The following is a 23,545-nucleotide window of genomic DNA, read 5'->3' on the forward strand; positions in this document are numbered from 1 at the left end:
AGTAATGAAAGCCTTTAATAAGTAAGCTTTTATTTATAAATAGTAAGGAAAGGTCCCTTAAATAATAAATATAAAAGTAAATAAAAGGACGAATTTAATAGCATAGAATTCTATTTTCTTAATACTTAAAAATAAAATATTACTTTTTTTAATACTAAAAAAAAAAAAATATAGTACTAAGTAATTTTAAAAGTAGCTAAAGGGGTCTTTTTTATACTACTTAGATTACTTAAATACTAAGCTCGTATAAGTATTTTATATAAATAAAAAGTATAGTTTAGATAATTTTTATAAAATTATCCTAAATACTAGGGTATTATAATAATTAATGAAAAAAAGGGGTAATTCTAAGCGCTATAGAAAATTGTATTAATAATACTTAATATGTTAATAATAGGTATTATAAGAATTAGCTTCGGCCTAGGCAAAAAGATCGTTACCCTAAGTATAATAAAAATAAAAACGTACTTTAGAATAATAACTTTTTATATTTTACTTATTAATACCCTATTTCTCTTATATTTAAAAAATATAAATTAACTAAGTATTATTTTTAATAATATAAAAAAAAAAATCTTTAGTAATAAGTATTTCGAGATTATTAAATAATAATAGGGGTATATATTTATAAAGCTTATTAATAATATAAAGTTAATTAATTTATTAATAAAAAATAAGCTTAAATAACTATACTAAAAATTCGGGTACTTATTAGTTATAAGGCTATATAACTTCTTAAAATAATTAAATAATAATGATATTAAAATAAGAGTACTAAAGTAATTAATAAAAGTATATTACTAATACTAAATAAATACGCAAAGCCTACGTAAATTTAAATTTAAATTATATAATAAGCCTAATTTTAATTAAAAAATCGTTATTAATATTTTCTATTTAAATAGTTAACTAGTTTTATATATAATTAACGAGGCTATATTATTTTAAATAAAGTAATTCCTCTAGAATTTATAAATAAAAATAGTATAAATAGCCCTATAAAAAAGCTAAATTAACATATATTAAGAACCACTAAATAGTATTAAAACCGACGTTAATATTAGTTTTAAGTTAATAAAATTTAAAAAAAATATAATAGTTTATAGTATATAATTAAAAGTCGTACTTATAAAAGCGTATTATAATATTAAAAACGTAAAAAGGGCATATTAATAACTAAAAAGGGCGTTTAGAATTATTAAAAATGAAAATCCTAATTCTATTAATAATAAATACCTCTAAATAGTACTTAAATATTATAATAATACTATAAGACTTAATAAGCTAATATTAACGCTATTAATATTTAGAGTATATTTAAAAACGATTTTAGCTTTATTACTATTACTAAATATAAGCTAATAAACTTAAGTAGTTAAAAAAGTAATATAAGTACTATATAAAGTAAGTATAAGAAAATAAGTTAACGAGGTAATTATTATATATAATAAACTTAATATAAGGGCTAATTTAAATATACCCCTAAATTCGGATATATAAATATAATATAAAATTACTTAGTAATAAGCTAGGCTATATAAATTAATTTCTATTAATAAGCGCTCTTACGTAGTTATAAAAGATCGTAATTAGCTACTTAAAATATTAATTACTATAATTAGACTATATTATTTAGATCCTATTAAAGTAATTTCTAATTTATAAGAAAAAAAAGAGCTAAAAAAATAGTATAACCCGTAATAGAGGTATAAAAAATTATCCTTAATAAAATCGTTATAATAATATTAATAAATAATAAAAAAAAGAATTACTAAAAGGGTATTAATATTACTAATAAGACGTTATAAAAAACTATAATAATAAGCCCTAACGTAGTAATTTATTATTAATAATAAAATATTTAATACTTTTTATATAATAAAAAAAAAGCTAATTTCGAACGAATAATTAAATTACGTAAAAAAAGTATTATTATAATTACTAAAACGCTATATAAGGGATTAGATCTTATTAAAATAAATACTTTACGTAATTAAAAAGTTTATTAATTTATTTTTTATAACCCCGAGAAATATAAAAATCTTTATATATTTAAATCGTAAATAGTATATAAAATTAAAGAAAAAAGAACACCCTAACTATATAAAAATCTAAGTATATAATTTAGGGGTATAGTAATATTAAAAAAATAACGCTACTTACCTAATTACTTATAATATAGCGCTATAGTTAATAATTAATAATAATATTAATAATATTATTATAAAAAAAGAGATATAAAATTTAGAACTATAATATTACTTAGGCTTATACTTAATTAGTTATAGGGCTTATAAAAAAAATCCTAGCCTACTTATTAAAAAAAATAGTTAGTAAGTACTTAAAAAGTACGATTATTAAAGTATTTAAACTATTATATAAGCTCGTAAAATTAGGTACTTATTAATAAGCTATATATTACGATTTTTATATTAATTAATTATTAATAATTATATTTATATATAACCTATACTTATTAATCTCTAAGTATAAAAGCGAATAATTTAAAATTATTAAAATATAAACTAATAATATATTAAGCCTATTTAATATTAATTTTATAAAAAGAAAAAATAAAGAACTTTAAAAAGCGGGCTTCGTAATAAAATTAAAAGAGGTCTTTATAATAAATAACTTATTAATATTTAATAATAAAATTCTTATAATTAAAAAGGAAACCGTCGTTTTTTAATAAAAAGGGTAAAGTAAGAAAATTACCCTTATTAACCTAAATATAATTAATATTAAAAAATAATATAAAACTAAGCTTATATAAAGGGTATATATTACGAGTATATATTAACCCAAAGTAACTTTTAACTATATTAAAGTAGTATAAGCTATAGATCTAAATAAATAAAATATTTAAGTACTTAATAAGTAGTTTAAATAATAATAAATAAATCTTAATTAAGGCCTCGTTTATTACCTAATTAACCTCGTTATTAATAAGCTCTACATTTTTATTAATAAGTTGTTTATAAATAATAATAACTTTATTTTATAATTAAAATATATTATTATCTTAGCTAATAAGAGTATAAATAAAAGCGAATTTATTATATATAATAATATAATTTACTACTTATTAATTAAAAATAAATAAATAATAAGAAATATACTAATATTAAAAGTTTATAATATAATTAACGGTATTAACCTTATTTATATAATTTTAATAATACTAAAAAAGATTACTAATTAACTTAACTTTTTACTAATCCTTATAGTTATTTATACTAATTCTTATTTACTATATAAATACTTTATTAAATTAAAAACGATAAAAAAAAAAGGCTTATAATTAATATTATAACCCTTAGGTAATTATATAAAAAATATAAAATCCTTAAGATTTATTAAATTAATAATAATAATAACCTTATTAACGCTTTTATAAAAATAGTACTTAATAAGGGGTTAGAATAATTTATAAATAGTAAAAAAGTTAATATATAAATAAAAAAATAGGTTATATAAAAAAAGTAAAAAAAAGAAAAAAAAAGAAATAACTTAGTAAATAGGCTTAAGGTTAAATTATATTTTTAATTATAATAAGTAAATTAATAAAAAAAAAAATTAATATTAGATTAAAAATCTAATTTAACTATAGTATATAGCTAATTATATAGGGGCTAATTAGAGGCCCTATTTATAATTATTATAATTAGCTTAACTTATAATTAGAACCTCCGTTTTATATTTATATAAAAATTTATATAGTTTAATTAATCTCTTCGTTAACCCACGGTTTAAACTAACTACCCTGTAATAGGGATACTAACATAGCCAGTTCACACAGTCTAGTTCACAAGACGCATGAGGGTATTCAAGATGTAAGTAGCCGGCAAGATCGCCGTCTCTACATCCATGCGCTAGGAACACGACCCAAAAGTAAACGCATGGACTGTTTCTCGCCAACGGAGCACGACTTTAGGATGATGCAACAAACAGAGACTTGAATCGCAGATGACCAGCTCGATTCTGCGCTTGCCAGGATTTGCGATTGATCATCCATCGCTCCGATGCATATCTGGTGGACTCTCAGGTTTCTCAGGCCGTCAATAAGTGCGATTATCGACCTGTTCACAACGTTACGCGTCGTCTTTGTCAAACTACAAAGACTTTCATGGTGAGTAATATCAACTGAAAGCAATGGATCCTTGTCATTACCGTATGCGAAAGCTCGGCTGCTAGCAAAATTGATATTCTGAACTCTTTGTCGCGGAAGCGAATCTGCGATACGCGTACAAAAGTGAGAACTCACCAATATTGAGATGCCTATCAGCCGAGTGGTCTCGCAAAAGGTGTTGCTTATTCAAATAGACGTGCCACGGCCGGCAAGTTGAGCGATAAAGCTGCAAACCATCGGCGGCTGCATAATGAAGCGCTGTTGGATCCATGTTGTGTTTGGCATCAATCACAGCCTTTCTGTTCCTTCTGGATGGCGATCATGAAAGCATCAACCGTAAACCGGGAGACTGGCCAGCGTAGGACTATCCGGCCCGAAACAGTATAAGAGTTGTCAACACTATTCAGTTTGCTAAGAACAGTGAATTTGATGTCTTCGTTACTCTTCCTGAGTCCTTTGATAGATTGAGTGTCTCTTCCCGACGTAGCACCAGGAGAACTGTCGCTTGAGGACGTGAGCATTCTTCAAGCGGCACACTCTCGGTCCTAATGTAAGGCGAAAGTCAATGACGTCCGCCCCCCCCCCCCCCCCCCCAATCTCAAACGTCTGGATCAATGCCGGCGACTTTCTAAGAAAATTGACGAGGTGAGAATTATAAGAGCAGCTTCTCAAAAAAAAACAGCAGCGTGCTGTGATGTCTGATCATCTATGCTCTAAGTTAAACCCCACACCAGCCACTCGAAGCAGAAGTCCCAGTAGACCACTCTGTCTCAAGTATAATGTTACCGGAGTTTATCCGATCCACCGCAGTCGACCTGTTGAGGAAGCAAAAATCTCGGAAAGGGATGGGCAGACTGCATTTTCGGTTACCCGCTCCTGTAGATGGGACATAGGCCTCGAAACCGCCCTTCTTGAGATACGATCGAGCAAGCAATGACGGCATATGTATATGTCACTTGAGCTGCAGGAGATGTGAATCGCTCGAAACATCTCCTGCAGCCCAGAGATGAGGTGCTTGTCGGAGAGTCGCTGAGCATCGAGCGTTGCAGGACGGGCTCTCAATCTCATAGTATTATCGTGATGAGCCCTGCGCTGAGCTGGAATGTCATCGATCATGAAGTTGCTGCTACGGTTCTACGACGTTGCAAGCGGTCGAATCACCATTAAAATCCTAGAATCGAGTGGACGTTTTAACATTTCATTTTGCAAGATTTTGTGAAAGAAACAACTCAACACAGCGCCTCGTTGGGCGGTGGCGGGAGGAATTCTCCTTTTTCTCCTCCATCCTCATGGATCGCTTCGCTTTCGGATTTCCCGAAACACATCGTCTCTCATCGAGTCTCTCTGGTGCTCCCTTGCATGCCGAAACCCGTCGCATCAGCGATGACAGGAGAAGAGCAACAGGGAGGACGTCCTCATGCCGAGCCTTTGAATTGTGGGTAACTGAGTTGAACACAGATGCAACAATTGAGATGATAGATCTTGATAACGCGCGGCATACTCGAGAGCTCGAGCCATGAGCTTCAGGTGACGATGGAGGAAGTTATGGTCGCATGGCGGGATTAGGGCAGGAGATGCAGCTCGACGAACCTCGACGGAACGGGAGCGATCACCAGCGAAGAGTCGCCCTTGCATTTAGAGCCTCGATGTTTCTGGTCCAAATGAACACCAAAAACTCTCTATCCGAGGACTGACGGTGAGGATGAGAATGATTTCTACTTCAGAATCTGGGTCATTGTCTTTACGGAGGACTAGAGGAGGCCTGCATCGACCTACTCGACAACGTCGACGAGCTTGCAATTATCAACAGTAATTCTGTCTCATTTCAATCATCCAGACGCTCAGAGAACGTGCTTGAGCATAAATGAACCATCTTGATCGCGTTTTTCAGGATTCTATCCATCTAGACCAAGAAATGCCAGACTGTCTTTAATGCCTGCCTACCTCAAGATTCACTGCATTTTAGTCAAGGACAAACTCATTTGGTGATGCCGAGTCTCTGGTGCTTTGCGCAATACTTCAGTGTGTCAGAAACTATTCAAGAGACCGATTTAGTAGTGTGACCCTTTGAGCAAAGTCCACTTTGCTGAGGTGAGGGCATCTTTCTTGGCAGAAACGTCCGACGTTCAGAGTCAGCTCCACATCATGGCGCATACCTGACAGCTTCCTCATGCCCAGGTTAATTTGTATGTCACCAAAAGTGAGTGGCTTTTCAGGACTCAAGATCCAAGAGAGAGAGGTGAATAGTGCAGATCAGTATTTGCTGTCAGCTGAGCCCATGATTCGATGAACGGCACCGATTTCTGCAGGCTGGATTTTGATCTCTTCGGGCTTTTACTGTATGACTGAGCTCCGCCAGAGACCAACGCCATCGATGAAAAGAAGACAGGCCAGCAAAGCCCATTCAAAGATACCATCAGCTTTCGCCTCGAAAGCTGATGAAGTTTTGCTGCTAAGATGGTTGTTCAAACCACTTGTCTGGCCGTCTTCCAGTTTCATCTCGAGAAGATATGCCGTCACGGCGGAGTGAGCTTGCTGTGTAGACCCGAAATTGAGATGAATGGAACAGGAGCACACCAACGTGTCGATATCTTTCTCAGTCCGACGTGTAATGGCAATAGGGAATGTGGTCTTGCTGGTTGCGATGAGGTCAAAAGTCAAACGTGAGAATGGCACCTGATGACTCTGCAGTAGCTCGTCCCATACATGGGCAAAGATTGCAGACAGTTGTAACTTCTATCGCACCGATGGCCATCAGGAACATACTCCACAAGATTAGCTCCGAGTCTTTGAATCTCGAATCAATAACTTTGTGTTTATTGTCAATAACCTAGGGCAACTTGAAGTCTCTCCATAGTAGCTAATGAATCAGTGAGGGCGCGATATTTTCTTTGACGCGTTCTCTTTCGTCCTTTCATGAGCAGAAAAAGTAGATGTCTTCAATGGGCTCGAAGTAGGATTCTAAATATCGTCAATCAAGAAGCAGGTGAATACTGACTTGTTGAGGCCCAGAATCCCGTGAAGCCGGAATATGTCGCTCTCAGTGTTTGGCAGTCACAGCTTGAGCGCTTCCTCGTTCCCCAGCCATTTTCAGGTATCTAGATTAGTTTCAGGGATTTTTCGAAGAGATTTGGCGAAGTCGACTGTTTAAAAACGCTTTAGGATGTGTAGTCCACTTGGGCTCGGCGATCAAGTCGCTCCAACGATCCTTAGTTTTAAGTCCAAGTAGACCAGAACAGAAACCTTGAAGATGACGGTTGGTCTGGCACCTCATTTGTTCTCTGAATTCTTGCAGTACAGCCGAAATATGCCTCACCAGGCGGACCTGTCATCTCGTGGTGATCTGAGTCCCCGATCTCGGTTGTTTCCTTTGGCCATCCAAGTTTCGAGGAAAAGTCACCGGAAACATATGGACCCATCGACTAGATGAAGATCATCCATTGTAGTATTGAAGAGCTTATTTTGACCCAAATTAGCCGAGTTTCGACCTTCTTGGAATGAGTGGATATAAGGTTTTAGTTACTCGCCAATTGACGACGTCATCTTGAATAAGATCTAACAACCCGACATTTTACATCAAGGACATCCAGTGGTATTTGGTTCAAGTTTAAATTCGGTTAGGCCGGTGGCCACCTGTGAGACAGTGGGCGCTTTTTCACAAATCGTCCCCTGAATGTGAGGCATGCTTTATGCCAGCTGGGAAATCACTACGTTCATCGCGAAACTGCTTATGACGTTCTCAGCAAAACCACGGCTGTGGTCTTGAATGGAAACGATGTGAACTAAAGACGGATCCGAGGGCGTTGGACGATTGCAACAACGCAATGGCTCCCTTTCTGAGATTTATGACGAGTTTCGTGATACATTCATCTCACCGCAAATCAAAGCTACGACGGGACGCCAGTGAATCTGAGAGACTCGCATATGTGAGAGAGAAACCAGCCGGAAGGGAGGCCAAGAAAACGGTTGAGACTTGATGCGAACATCGTTCAAATGCATCTTTCGGGTGAGCGTGTAGAAGACTCTTACGGCAGTTCGGAAAGACTGAAAAGAGCTTGACAGCTGGGTTGAGATTGCAGTAAAATTGTCGAAGGCCTATGAGAAACGGCCTGAAAACCTTGTAAGTGTGTACTAGGAAAATAAGAAGAGCGCGCTTGGTAGGAAAATGCCCACTTCTTCTTCGCTCTTATGGATGAGCTTCAAGGTGTATTATTTTTTTGAGGCTCATTTGTCCATGGCAAGTATGAAATGAGATGAGCGATATTTCACAATGAAACAATGTTGATGCTTATGTCTGCCTAAACTTACAATGCTTCGTCATTCACTCGCTCAATGTAGCTTGAATCTACCTTAAATGCTTCAGATGTTTATCCACGTCCCTCTATCTCAGTTCATCCGTATGATAGCGACACTCACAAAGTGACCCAACGTACCTAGTGAGTGTGTTGATTGAATGGCTTAGTGATGTTCATTGTTGAAGCATTACACTGCTCCAAGGCTTAAAACACTTTTGTAGTACTTAAGATTGACATTTAATTCCTTCAAAATTGAGAAACGAGTATGTTTTGATGATGAAAACGTGCTTTGTGTCGCAATCCCAGAACCTGATACTCTAGCCCATCAAAAGCTTTGTGATGTGAAATGAAGTAAACGCAATCGAGGCTGCTGTTCTTTGAGATCAACCGGGCTCAATGAGTCGGGTTTCATACCTCAACAGTGAGAGAAATGACTTATTCATGATGTCACCGATGAGGCAAATAGAATTGCTCTTCTCTCTGCAGTTTCTCGGTCTACCAGAGATGATCTATCATGATTATGCTATGTGGCATGCCATTTCTACACTTTTCTGTCACTTTTTTCATCTATCTGATAATAATTATGAAGTTTGCTTCATTACTAGTCTTCAACGATAGGTCACTCATGCCATTCCCGTTCATCGGTCTCATCATAAACCTCCTCCAGTCTTATGATGTACTCAATCTGACATAATTTTCCGACCTCGAATGAGACTTGGATCCCGAAGGAGAGCAACAATTTACCGCCCTCGTGCGCCGCCTCAAATGCACCACATATTGCGCCTGCGGTCCCTCTTTGCATGCCACTGGCACCACAGCTTTCAAACTCGATATGGGTTTCGATGTGAAGTCTCACTTTTAGCGTTCAAACATTCTCTCCATTTCATTATGTGCCACGGTCTTTGGCCGCCTTGCAGATGCAATCAATGCCCTTGACAATGTCACCGCAAAGATGTCACGCACTACCTCTCACCATTACCATGTCATCACTGGAGCTCACCGGTGACTGCGGAATCCAAGTATTGACGACAGACCCATTGTGGAAGTCAGCGACTCCACCTTGGAAGACTGGACAGACTCCCAGAAAGAGCTATCAGTTTGCACGGTTACATGTATATTTTACCTAAGTGCCGGCGCTTGGGTACATTGAGCCCAATGCTGAGAGCGTCAGCAAAAGGGTGAGGAGACAAAGTAAAGCTGATGGCAGGTTCCTGTCGGTCTGTCTTGCCCACCTCAACCTTTGGGCTGCCCAATTTTGGGTAGCTCATGACTCAGCATCTGCCCGAGGACGGGCCAGGAGCTGTTTTCCTCTCATTGCGTGTGGTGAAAGGTAATACCTTCCATCAGGTTGGATATCTTGGTCAGGATGCTGCCTTCTTTCGCTTTTTTTGGTTTTTCCATTTACAACGTTCCTGCGATGTTTTTGCAACTTGTAAATCTTGGTGTGTTTCTCTTCCACTTCTATTCTTTCTCTCTCTTCTCAGATTCTATTCTCTATTTCGCCGGTCCGACTTCCTCTTCAAGTCCAAAGGAAACACGAACCGGCCTCGAGCTCACCTGCATGATCTCCCTCACTCGCAATGCACCGATTTGCTTTTGTGCTACCGACGAGTTGCAGGTGCAGCGGAACCTGCAAAAGGCTCAAGCTATGAGGTACGTATATGCAGGCTTCATGAGGTCCGTCTCCTCCCTTCGTGATGTTTCGTTTCCTGACCTCTTTGACCTCGATACGCACGCCAACATTGCCGCCCTTGTTTTTCGCTCGCTTTTGGTGTTGTGTCTTTTCTTCACTCGCGTTTCGTTTCGTTCTGTTTTCTTTGTGTAGATACGCTCTCTGCAGTGCAGGACTCTTCCCTTTCTGAGCACAGGTCTCATCCTAAGCACCACAACCGCCAACATGTCTCTCACTATAATCCCGAAGCCCATCGAGCAGGAGAATGATATCCAACTCTCTCTTCGGAACCTTCGCCAGGCCACTACCATCGCAGAGAACGTTCTGGTGGGAGGACAGTCGATCCCCGAACTTTGGCAAACCCTTCGTAAACAGCATTGGCACCATGCGTGGCGTGCTCATCAAAAAAAGACCCAGAAGCAGCAGGACGACGAGACGACAACCGACCCGCGTGACTGGGTGGGATTTGTTAAAGGGGTGATGTCTCGACGAGATCTCGATTTTGTGATTTTGGTGGTGTACCGCGACGAGGCCCAGACGCTGCGAGACAACTCTCACAAGGAATTCAAACGCCGATACAAGGCGTTTCGAAATAGTATCACTGGTATGAACGACGAGGAAGTTGTTTTTCAACTGAGCTTCCAGTCAATCGCCTCCGTAGCGGCCCTCAGGGCCATGAACGGCGTGCTTTCTTCAAGATCGCCCGGCGAGCGGATTGAAGTCGGAGAGCTCTTTGCTTTAGCTCGACGTGAGATGCTCGTGCGGCACCGGGACCCATGCACCCCGCCGACTGTCGCCATTCAGGATGTGGCCAAGGCCGTCAAGTGTACGATTTCTCATTCTTGATTAATACCCTCCATCTTACTCTCTATCCGTGTTACTCACATAAAATCGACTCTAGTCCTCCGAGCCCAACAGCCCTCCCTCGCACCCGCTCTCAGTCCCGCACCAGTGTCCGCTTCCGCTTCCGCTTCCGCTACCGCCACCGCCACCGCGCCCGCACCAGCTCTTGCACCAGCTCCCGCACCAGCGCCCGAGCCCGCACCCGCCCCGGACCCCCAGCCCCAAGTCCAAGCCCAAGCCAAGACGCCGGAGCCCCCTACGCCGAGCTCTGCTGGTCCAACGTCTCCCACCCCCGAATTCACCGGTCTGAAGCGCGCCGCCCCCTCACTGGCACACGGATCCCCCAAGCCGCCAACACCGAAGCGTGTCCGTGTCGCTTCAGACGAGGAGGAGCGCGGCGATCAAGAGCAGGAGCAGCAGCCTGACAACGACGCTGATGAGGACGACATCAACTTTGGTGATCCTTTTTGGAACCTGGACGAACCAGAGTTCCTTGACAACGAGCCTGCGCGTCTGAGCGACAAGCCGAAACCTCCCGCCGACCGCGTTCAACAAGAAGCAGACGCTTGGAGGGACCTCGTTCATCAGATCCTCGCAACGCCCCTCCCAACTACGGCTCCAATGCTCTTCAATGGCCGCGTGGCCGCCTTACTCGCCGCTGCCAAGGAAGTCGGCTTGCTCGTCGACGATGTGTTGGAAGAAGACCCTTTGCATGAGGAGTCCTAGTCTTTCTGTGTATTGTCGGCCGCTCGGTTTGGACGTTTTCGGTTTTCGTGTCTTGTTGTGTTTCGGCTTTGCTCCCGTCTCGTGTTTATGCCCCTTGCCTAATCCCTAAATCTTTTTCCTCGGTGTCGTTTTTGTCGTTTTTTGTTGTTCTAAGCCTCGGTTTTTATTTTTCTTTCTTTTGCCAGAAAATGAGCTCACGTTTATGACTTGTCGCTGCTGTTTCGTTTCTTGTTGTCAGTGGTGTGTTCTTGTTGTGTATGTCTTCTGTCCCGGTCTCGACATGACTATTGGAATCCGGTCTTAACCGTGGACTTCTGCATTTCCACTTCTGGCAACTGTTTCTCACTGGTTTCACATTCGGACCACTGCTAACATCCTGTGTTGACGCACAGGATCTCTACCGCCCATCATACATCATCCGAAATCCAAGTCCGACACTTTGGCAGCCTCATGACCTTGAAAACCGATAAGCCTTCATTGCCGTGCATGTGCTGACATTTTCTCCAGAGATTATGCACATAACTGCGATGAATTCAATATCCAACTGTGGCCTTGCCGTAACTCACATTTACCAGCCTGGAAACAGCGCCTTGTGGTAGTAAAGGGCACATTCTTTTTGCGGTAAGTAATCCTACTACTAAATCTTTCGTGCTACATAAGTCAAGTACGGAGAATCGCAGCATTGTCTGCCGTAGCTTCTGCCAATCCATTATTGTCCACGCAATCTGCCATTTGCTTCTGATGTCCATGATCGGATAGCTTGTAGATGCTATGCACCAGGATTCATGAGTGATGATCAAATACTTACGTGTAGAACCATAATTTGCAAGGTCACATCGGGCGAGGACACCAATTCCCTTGCGTCGGAGGTATTCAATTGGTCATCTACATGACATATACCCCATTTCAACTTTCAGTTTTTTCTCTATACCTCAATCTCTTGAGCATCATGTCCACGTTTGAGCTGTATCGATTGAGACGAATGTTCAATGCATTCTGACCTACAATAGGTCGCGACACGATCGGATCCTGCTGGCGGCGCAAGATAGTGCGTCCTCAGCAAGATTGGAATTGTCCATGCCCCCAAACTCAACTGTTCTGGGCTCATGTTGAACATCACTACTTCTCCTGGCTGGAAAGAGAAAACGACCCACGGTATTTGCTGCCAAAAACCTTCTGGTCTGTTTCATGAACTGAAGTGGGGTGCATTTCTTCGTCCAGATACATTTTCCATTCGCGCGTAGTCCATCAAATTATTTCCAGTTCGTTCTGGGCGAATGGAACTCAATTGCATTGACGAGATGTTCACTCGAGACAGGTCCAGGTGTTTCGTTTATGCCTTTCGCTTCATAATGCTACTTCTCTCTCGGAGCCTCTTGGTGTCCTCGAAGTTACGGATGATAAGGATGGAGTTGCGGGCTCACACTACCCAAACAATCTTTGTGCCGGCCTCGGTGAGGCAAACAGCTCATTGATTCTGCAACGCCTTATGCTGCAATCTGTCATATGTGATTATCAGGAAGTAGTCTTGTTGCTGAAAATACGTGCGGGATTTGCTCAGAGTGACTTTTCAGAACTTTCGTCTGGAACTTCGTGTGAGATTCAGCTTATCCTCAGCCAGTATACTTGGACCTCCCTCATTACTTCTCTAGTGACACCCAATGAGTCCAGATTGAGGCCGGATGAAGGTCATGTCTCCATGGACTGCACACTCTCTTATCATCTCTCGAAGCTGGAGAGGGCCCCAGGTCTGACAAAAGTGCCTATTCTGCGTTTGAACATGAGTCGCTGTTTTGCTTTTGACTTTTGAACGATGGAACGACTGCTATTTTGCCAAACAGACCGTGCTTCCTTTTCTTGTCGCCGTTGGTCCTTTTCCCAGCCCTCCCGTATTCTCTCGACCAAGCCTACCTGGTCCAAAAGCCTCACATTCACACGCTTGGCCACCGCCAACAACCTTGCAGACGCTGTTATGTCGACCTTTCCTTCTTTCTCTTTCGACAATGTTCCTGATACCGTCATTGAAATGAAATCGTCTCCCTCGGATGAGAGCTTCTCGAACCCTGTCACTGCGAACAACCTTTCCGATATCGCCACCTTTGACGAGAAGAAGATAAAACCCATTGACTGCAGCCATCCACAACAAATTAGAAGATCAAATTTTGTTTCGAGCCTGAGTACGACTCCAGAATAGCAAGACTGTGATCAAAAAACTGTCCGGGGGTCAAGGGCGAATCGCCGGGCCACACCATTGCTTGTAGACACTCATCAAGTCCCTGACTTGCCATGAACCCCAATTTGGTCCGGGGAAGATCAATGGATAATTTGTTTCAATCGGAACGCAGTACTGTCCAATGTATCTTCACAAACCGCTCAAGTATTCTTCTACATGTGAAAGAAGGCGAAACTAATCTTTCTCTATAATTGAGGAGGATAACTTCGCTTTAGTGAATGGCTCGCTGACTGTGGCTTGGAAAATGCCTAAGCGACTTAGTCTCTCCTACTTTGACGAAGGGTAGTACACGTTGCGGCTTTGGTGGACGTGCTGATGACCCTCAACAAGCCACAATGGCCCAATGCTTTCTTCAGAAGTTCAGAGACACATGTTCATTGTCGCTCGAGTGGGGTGTTGGGCAGGATTGGTTCATCTACAGATTGCGATCTGGCAGGGCATTGCGAGACAGGCATTTAAGGAAAGCCTGGCATGTCGGATGCTTTTGATGTCCCGTCCAAAGACGGCCCCAAGCTCCTCATTGGTGACATCCTAGGGATCAAAGATGCTCCAGAAATCAGGGTGAAATGAGCAGACTCAAGGCCCGACGAGACGGTGATAGTGGCAGGCCAGCATTCGAGGTCGTCTGAGAGCACAGCCTAGAAACCACTCACCAGATTGATATGCGGGCCATGACTTGATATGGATTGCATCGCTGGGAGAAGGCCTATGTCATTCCGGATCACTAGATACTTATGGAAATTTTGACTGTCTTATCTTCATGTGAGGGACCTGGACGGGTTGCTGAGATTTCGTCCATGGTTTTGCTCGATGACATGGACATTGACATTACAGCCCCGCTCAAGCTCTTCTCATTTCGCTAGTCTATAGGACACTGTTTCCTGTTTCACCATAAGCAGCGGTTTGGATTATGAGGTGAGGAAGAGATCTTGGCTATCAGTGTTTCCCACACTTCTATCATGTTGTCGAGCGATAAAGGATCCGAGGTGGGATTGTGGCTGCTGTAGCCAGTTGCAGAACTTAGAGCGAATACAATCTTGGTCTCAAAGACCCAAGAGATCAGGATTCATGCAGCCTCTTCACAAGTTCACGTCGCCAAGCAGCTTCGTCACCTCATCACGACCACACTCCGTTTTCCACGAGCTTTTGGTGGTGGCTGGGTTCGCTCCGCCGCGTTCAAATACCCTCTCGTAAGTGTCATGTGTATACGCCATGGGACGTGGAAAGTGGCCGCCAATCTCGAGCACACGCAGTTAACGACGCCCTTGCTATTGTTTAGGTCGCGTGGGTGCTGGTGCATTGCGCTCCCCTGGCCTTGTTCTTGCCAGCGTGTCGCGATGAAATGATGAGAGACCGTAACGGCAACATAGGTCGAGTGAATGGATCCGCAGAGCTACTGAGATTTTCTGGTGAGTTCTTCTGGAAGGATGCGTCGCTTCTACTGCAGAGGCGTGTCTCTACCAAGAGCAACTATTGTATTCAAGCGATGCACGACGTTGCCGCCGCTAGGTTGAAGGTCATATATGTGAAAGACGTCTGCTACACGATCGCAAGAGCAGAGCTGGCGGGTGAAGCGATTGTAGTGCAGCGACTGAGATGCAGCAAGGAAAAGGCGGCGCGGGCACTGTGGTTGTTTAGGTAATCAAGGCACGTGCACCATGGGCGATTGGTAGCTCGATCAAAGCTCTGCCTCTCATTGGTCCTAAGCACTCACCAGACTCTCACCGAATTCTCACCGAACTCCCGACCACCACCTTGTCCCCGGGCCCTGAATAAGCAGTGGTAATCAAGGTAGAAAGTGCTCGCCGGCCTAGGTGCTGTGAGCCTTGACAACACCGAAACGTACTACTATTCTCGACTACGGCGTGCACTCGGTGTCCAGTGTTCGGAATGGCAAATTGTCAGATTGGCCAGCCACACGTGGCTACCGATCTTACCTTACCTAAGCACGATCACCGTTGTGGCGCGCACAAGCCATCTCAGTAAGCTTGGTGACCTGAAGCCCCGGCTGCAGGGCAGCGGAATTCTCGCCGCCGTGAGGTACTCCGTGAAAAGACCCAGGGACTGGATTCAAGAGCGCTTGCATGAGTTCGTCTGTTCAGTCCACCAGTCTTTCGCCTTGGTACTTGCTGCAGCGATGCAATGATAATGGCTGTGGCGGGATCTTGACAGCGATACGCATCTGCGTTGAGGCAGGGCGGCGCGTGGGCTGTTGGATTTGGCAATACTCAAGCGAGGAACCGATGCAAATCTCAACCTCGGCAGATCTTAGAAGACAGGACTTCGTTTGGATGCCATGGGGGTGTGGTGTGGCTGCTGTGTGGCTGGATATGGCTATCATTGGCTGAGCACTGAGTGTGAAGTGGGGGAGCCATAGGTCTAGCGGGTAGAACTTCGAGTCGTCCAAGGTCCGTCCAAAAGCAACCAGCACGCCAAAAAGCCCAGCACGTGCCCAGCTGTCGAAGCTTGCGCTAATAGGCAGCCCGTGCTGGTACTTATGTAATCACCACCTGGTACCCTTCAACCGCAATTGATCGAATCCGCGTGTAAATGAAATTTTGGGTCGCCTCATGTAAGCACACGCAGGCTGGTCCCCTCATTGCCTTGCGCGTCAGGGATAATGGTGTCCCACGTCCAAAAGTCGATTCGCGAGGCTATCCAAAAGGATTGGCTCGACATTGGACGATCTGGAAAGCTTTCATGTGTAGCCAACACATCTTGCTCCAGGCATCCGTCCATGTTCCGCTTCAGACACCTGTGATCCCTCGCGAAGCATGTTGCTACTTCTCACTGATTTCTTCTCCCTGTGGTATCCTGACCAGACGTTGATGCCACGATGAGCTGGTAGTTCACCTGGGTTTAGCATGAGACGTACTGACGTTCCCGTCACGCCGTCACATCACAACTTTCTCATTGAACGCATGGAACGCTTCTTGCCATGATTTTTGTCTTCGTGGGAATTTCCGCTTCGGCAAGTTGTAGACGAGCACATGGCAGCAAATCGAGCAGCGCCTCTTACCTAATCACCACCAGTTTCTCTATTTAAGTGTTGGGCATTGTCCTTTGCGAACACCACACGAATAGAACACTGGCCAAGTCTATTCATGCATTCATTTGACGCCAGCGTAGAACGGTTGTCACAGTCTTGGGTGGCATGACTGAGTGTAATTCACTGAGGGATTGAGGTGCGCATCGGAGAGCTGGCAGAGGGATCATTGGCCCAATCAATCGGCTAACCGGTCCTTTGTCATTCCTGTCATCCCGTGAATAGACAGCACGGCAAGGAAGTGATTAGTCATATAACGGGGTAGCTTCCTTGCACCTTAGACAGGATGGTTCTGGGAAAATCGCTTGGCGATATCGTCAAGTAGACCCTGCGCGTTTTGGCCAAAGTTTGGCATCAAAGCAGTCGTGGGCGAATCTTGGGGCAAATCCACTTAGCTTGCGGATGATGAGATGGCATGATGGAATGGGAAATATTGGTATTGGTGTGTTCGACAGGCGATAACAATCGAGGGCGATGAACGTCAGCTTCGGTCAGACTGGTGTGTTCATGTGACTCAGACTGTCAGATTGGCAGTCGACGCCATCAAGTCGCGCATATAAGGTCGTGCCTCGGGCGGGTGTAGTATGATGATGCTTTGCAGCCTCATTATTCCGGGACACGGTCGAACCGGCTGCGCCGACAGCGTAGAGAGCAAGAGGCGTTGTTGTGATGGCATGAATGGGCGGCATCGAAGACCAAAGGCGACTCGGGAACGACCATCGTGGTGGAAGGAACTGTCTCTGGTAGCCAGGTCAGTATGTCATTCTTGTCGAAAGGTCATCGTGGCGAGAAACGTGTAGAAAACCGGCCTTTCGTAGAAGTGTTGAGAAAATGTCGCATATCCAGATGAAAGATTCCAGCGTCGTTCCGTTCTTGGGAGAGACTATCGACGATCGTGGGTGTACTGCTACGAGATGCCATGCGATGACATGAAATGAAGGAAGTGGCATGGAAGCAAGACGATGAAGAGTGAAGTAGACCAAACTATCGAGAAATGGGGATCTGTGTAGAATGGTGGAGAGTTTCGACGGTCGTTGGAAGGTAGTAGCAGTAAGCGATTGGTAATGCAATGCGACTTTGAGTTGGCGGCGGTGACTTTTGCGCAGGACGTGGGTTACGTAAGGTATGCAGCCGACGGGAGGTAGCGTAAGATACCTCAGCTGTAAGTGCCAGCTTCGTTTTGGTGCCACTCAGCAGCTCGTCGGTGACAATAAAAGCAGGAGCAAAAGATGAATTGACACAGGAAGAAACGTAAGGCACAGCGGAAGTGAACCCTTTGCCTTGGAGGGGGGAAGTCTGAAGACAGGATAGAGAGCAAGAGGGAGGAGGAGAAGGGTGTGGAGAAAGGTAAGGTAGGTAAGGTGGGAAGGCACCCGCAACCACGAATTCCGTACCTCAATGTACCTTACCTCGCCTGGGAAACCCAAAGGCGCAGGTGCGGGCATGGACACGCAAGATATGAGCGGGCATATGCGTGCCTTCCACCATTGGTTCTTCAGGATCCAGCAGGTCGCGTCATTGTGGCTAAGCCCGCAGGAACATGTGACAATCAAGACACAATGAGGAAGGAAGGTGGTCACCCACTCAGGCAAGGTAAGTAAGTACCTACCTGAGTACCTTCCCGTGAGATGGCTGAGGTAACTCATGTGGCGGATTGGAGGACGGGACGTTGAATTTAGGTTGCCCCACACACACCCCCGTCTCCCATCGCCCGTCTCCCGCCTGCCCACATCAGGTCCTCCCGTCGTCTCTTCGCGTCTCAACCACATCATTCAACTGTTCTGTTTACTACCTCCCCTTGTCAACACAGTCAGTCGCCGCAGTCTATACTTCACTCCAGCCCTCTTTTTCCTTTCTTCTCCAATCGCCGCGACGGCTATATTGATGGTTGCTGGACCTCGTCATCGGGATTTGAGCATTTTCAGATCGCCCCTCCAGGACGCAAAGCCTCTTGCCATTCCAACCAGCGTTCCGACCGGCATCGTTAGTATTATCTGCCCGGTCTGAGCCCAGACGCTCCTCCGCCACTCTCCTCTAGACGTACCCACGTAGGCCACTGGTATTGCATCGTCCAAAACTGCCATACTTCCAATGACATGGATCAATTCGGCGCAGTGTCCCGGCCAAGTACACCGACTGGCTTTGGTTCCGAGGTTGACCTGCGACGGGCTTCCAATTATATTGGCTACCTACAAGTCCATGTTACGAGCGAGAATTAGCGGGTGGCCACCCACTAGAAACTTCACACTGAGCTAATTCTGCGGGGCGTTGCCGCCAAACTCCAAATTCAACCGTACATGGCGGCAGCCTTTGGAGTCGGCCAAATCCAACCGTGCACCCCGGCAGCTTTTGGAGCTGGCCAAGTTCAACCGTGTGCCCAGGAGCTTTTGGAGTCGGCAGCTCTTACAACTTCTGCCGTCCGCATCCTCCTTCCACCTTCTGCCTGGACATTGCCTCCACCATCCGCACCAGTCTTTTCCAGCGTTCCTTCCTCCACTTCACTTGCTTTGCGATTAATTGATTTGTCTCCCACCTTCCATACTTCCTTCCTACCTCTATTTCTTCCTACCTTCTTTCCTTCCGCCTTTTCCCTTCCGCCTTTTCCCTTCCGCCCTTTCCCTTCCGCCTTCCTTCCTAACTGACTTCTTCCCACTTCACTTCTTTCTATTCTACTTCTTTCAACTTGACTTCCGCCTCCCTTCCTTGGACGTTTCTTCCTTCTTCTCGCTCTCCTTCCTTCCTCTCAAATCCTTTCCCTTTCCTAGACGCTTCTTCTTCCTCACACTCTATTTCTTCTCCTCCATCTCTTTTGACTTCCTTATGAGCTTCACGACCTCATCCCCCATCCCTCGCGCGCCCCTTCGTTTCTAAACAAGATCATTTCGCCTTTTCGGCATTCGTCAGTCAATCAATCTTTTCTATTCAATGAACCACCGGTATGACAAACACCAACGATACAGACCTCCCCGCCGCCGACCGAGGCACTTCTGACACGCCACCCCTTCTTAGAACACTCAATGAGCTCAACAATATCCAGATTGCTGAGATTGAGCAGCATGTTGACCGCTTATGGCACGACCTACAGGCCAACTTCAACAACACCAATGACGCTACCATAACTGGGGACACCAAGTTCATTTTTTGGGCGTTCCAAAACGTCGATCGTCAAACACTCTGCCGAATACTTGACAAGAAGCACAAAGACGATCTCCAACTAATCACGACGGATATTCAACGTCGTCTGGCCAACCTGTGCCCGCACTGGGACGCTTCACCTGGCCTCTTTTTCGCTTGTTTTGGTCAGGAGATTACGAGATCTCGAAGGTGCATTGATCTTCTGAAAAAGTTACGAGGAACCTCCCCGCAGCTTTCCCTTGGCGACTTTATCGATTGTTTCAACCGCATACCAAAAAACAACGACCACCGATACGGCCTTCGCTCGGTAAAGAACCAAGTCAGCGTGTTTAAACTCGCCGTGGGAGAGTGTACGTCATTCGCACATCGCACTCCGACAGCTTTTGCTCACACTTTTGCTCTCTTTCCAGTTGAACCTACTCTCGTGATGCGTCAGCAACGGTACGCCAAAGATCGCCCGCCTCCCGAAAGCGATTCGAGTAGCAACAGCGGTGACTCGGACAATGACCTTGCCGACAACTCCAACCTAAACAAACACACATCCAACGATGGCGGCAAGAAGAAGCAAGACGCACGTCGGCCCCTTCCTGCTGGGCCCCCCTTCATCAACACCAGATCGACACGTGGGGAACGATCAAGTCCTTCATTGACACGAAAGCGATCTCCTGCAACCCAACACGTCGATGCAACCCCATCCCCAGAGCAATTCAGAAGGGAGCGCCAGGCTTCGAGTGTTGCACCAAAGGGACCTGTGCTTGTCTTTCAATCCAAAAATAATCTTGGACTCCACAATTCTTCTCTACAAGCGGGCCCATCTACACACGATGCTGATGATGGCGGTGACGATAACTCCCTTGTGCATCAGTCAATACCTCGGGCTGCATCTCTCCCTCAATTGACACCGTCGCCTTTTGGTCCACGGAATCAAGACACACCAATTCCTCCCCAACGCAAGCGTGCTCGACTCGGTGAAGCCAGGCACCGAGACTGGGATGTCAGCAACGGCAGTTTTGGCGATGTGAGTTTTCCACCTCTTGAAAGAGATGGAGCAGCAACTCCTATGATAGAGGAACCTACTTTTTTACCCCCTGCTCGATCAGATCTGCCCTCCAGTCCCGTCTTGATAACCATCAAAAGCGAAGAATCCCCTGTTTTGCCCCCCCTAAAAGCATCCCCAGCTGACGCTACAATTGAAGCCAATCTTGAAGGGAGGTCCTCAAGGCTCAAGTATCGCTGTTCCATCCCGAAGATCTCGGGCGATATGCACCGTCTTCTTCCAGGACAAAAGCTCAACGATACCATCATCAATGCCCTCCTCAATCGTTTGACCTCAGTCACTGGAAAGGTCTTGGCAATCGACAGTTTCGTCCTTGACTCGAAGAACATACCCGATCGTGTCTACAATGAGATCCAACATGGAGAGCAACACAAGTTACTCATGCCGGTGTGCAATGACGACCACTGGGTATTGTTCGTCTTTTTCTGCCAGGAACACAAGGTTCGCCTCTTCGATTCCTGTCCAGGTGTTCTGCCTGCCGAGAAAGTTTGCCGTGACGTGATCTTGCCGTTCCTCCGTCGGATTGGAGCGAGCGACGACGTTCAAGTTGACTTGGATGTGAGCGGAGTAAGTACCCTTTCAATCATGCTTGGACCCAATTGAGGTACTGACATACAACCAGTGTGCTCGCCAAAGTAACAACATCGATTGCGGACTCTTCACGCTGTTGTTTGCATATCAAATTTCGGGAACTGGGACAGGCATGCCGACAGATGTGACGTCGAAGACACTGGATGCGCACCGACTTCATTTCCTCCAGTGTTTGCTGACCTCCACAGAGGCTGCTCTCTCACCCAAGGAGGCTGGGTACCTTGACGAGCTCGGACAGACTACAAGTGATCGCTCGATAGCCCTGGCTCGATTGGCGCTTGAAGTATGGGACCGTCAATTTTGCTATCAATCCCTGCTCAAACCAAGCGACTTTTTCGATCAGTCAATGACGAGATTACGACAACTTCACCAAGCTGAGGCGCGTCGGTGGGAGACATTGTGCATAACATCAGCCCTCGGTCTGACTCACGTGAGCCATGGTAAACTCCTGCGAAATGCTGTTCAGATGGAGTGCGAAAGGCGCGAGAGGAGGAAAGAGATGGACAGACGTAATCATCTACAAGCTGCTGTCAGGAGCATTCTCATCAATATCCCCCTGGAACATCCGATTGGCTCTTCGGTTGCCCGTTCCAAGCCAGCGAGTAATCTCGAGCTCAGTGCCATGCTCAGCTTGCGATCCGCCACAGAAGTGGCGGCTGCCTTTCTCACGGAGGGCAATCTCAAGGCCAGCACGAATGATGACTACAACCCCTTTACGATATGCGTAGCATACATCGTCGTTGCCCGATTCATAAGACAAAGGCTATCGAGTATTGAACATGGGCTGGAGATTGAGATTGGGCGAGGCGTAGACAGGGACATTTTGGTGGTTACGGGACGATGAAGAATCGGTTTTATCCAGAGACAAGGCCTGAGGAATGGAGGCAATGATTGCAAAGTCACAATCCATAAGTTATTGTCGAGGTATCACTCGAGTCTGTGTTCATTATCCAGTGGGATCATTCTCGATGTGCATCCCGTCAGGAGTTGAGCCTTACATAGTGACAGGCACTGGTAAGAGGCAAGTCATCCTGTCTACCTTTTCGAGCAGCTACAAAGCGACTAGCACCTTGATGGCCTGTTTCCAATACTATCAGTTGCCCTTGAGAATAGTAGCCCACGATGTCTTCCCTCGTCAAGCCTCACCTTTCTGATTGAATAACATGTCCAGAGGTGGAATCGTGGTGGCCTGGCGCCTCGCTCCTATGTGGTCACATCTAATGCCAGCTCCAGAGTTGGCTCCCTGCCTTGCATACACCAAGAGTACATGTATATAAAAAAGAAAGAATCGGTTTTCTGAAGCTTCAGTACTTCACAAGCACCCTAGCGGGCCTTGATGGGTAGTGTGAAAATGTGCTGCTGTAGCCAGCCGACCAACGGACACCTCACCTCACAGTTTGGACATGTGCAATCACCTACATGCTGCAGGCATTCGCTAATTTTGCCCGCTCGAAGTCAGCGGTCAGCCTGAGGGCCACCTCCATGCGGCGATCCATTGAGTGGCACATGACGAAGCATCCAACGCTCGCCGATTCCACGCGTCGTTCATGAAAGAAAATTACCGCTTCTTTCATATAAGCTCTATCGACGGTTCTCGAAGAGTCTCCTCATCTAGTCTACCCTGCCGAAAGGTCGTCGTGACATCTCTTTCATTCCGATACTTTCTCATCGATGTCAGGGAACAAGCACGTCCAAAACCGAGAAGGAACCGCGCCGTCTGGTCCAAGCTATGAGATACTGATAAAGTGGGCAATATCTTCTACCAACCAAGGCTTCACCGCTCGTCACGAAACATGGACCGTCGAATCAGTTGTC

At 44.6% G+C, this 23,545-nt stretch overlaps 2 protein-coding genes across 2 annotated transcripts; both read left to right on the forward strand.

Annotated features, from left to right (window-relative positions):
• Positions 1-10,324: 10,324 nt before the first annotated feature.
• Positions 10,325-11,668, forward strand: CABS01_11782 (uncharacterized protein; the record flags this gene model as incomplete). The annotated part of the gene is made up of 2 exons (XM_060545136.1): positions 10,325-10,925; positions 11,001-11,668. 2 exons carry the CDS (start codon positions 10,325-10,327, stop codon positions 11,666-11,668), a joined length of 1,269 nt encoding a protein of 422 aa, XP_060397253.1.
• Positions 11,669-19,885: 8,217 nt separating this feature from the next.
• CABS01_11783 (Ulp1 protease family protein) lies at positions 19,886-22,574 on the forward strand (the record flags this gene model as incomplete). The annotated part of the gene is made up of 4 exons (XM_060545137.1): positions 19,886-20,432; positions 20,493-21,100; positions 21,572-21,706; positions 21,762-22,574. 4 exons carry the CDS (start codon positions 19,886-19,888, stop codon positions 22,572-22,574), a joined length of 2,103 nt encoding a protein of 700 aa, XP_060397254.1.
• Between the last annotated feature and the right edge of the window lie 971 nt (positions 22,575-23,545).

The sequence above is a fragment of the Colletotrichum abscissum genome (genome assembly GCF_030869225.1).
Source record: "Colletotrichum abscissum strain IMI 504890 chromosome Unknown Scaffold_33.1, whole genome shotgun sequence".
Taxonomy (NCBI): Eukaryota; Fungi; Ascomycota; class Sordariomycetes; order Glomerellales; family Glomerellaceae; genus Colletotrichum; species Colletotrichum abscissum.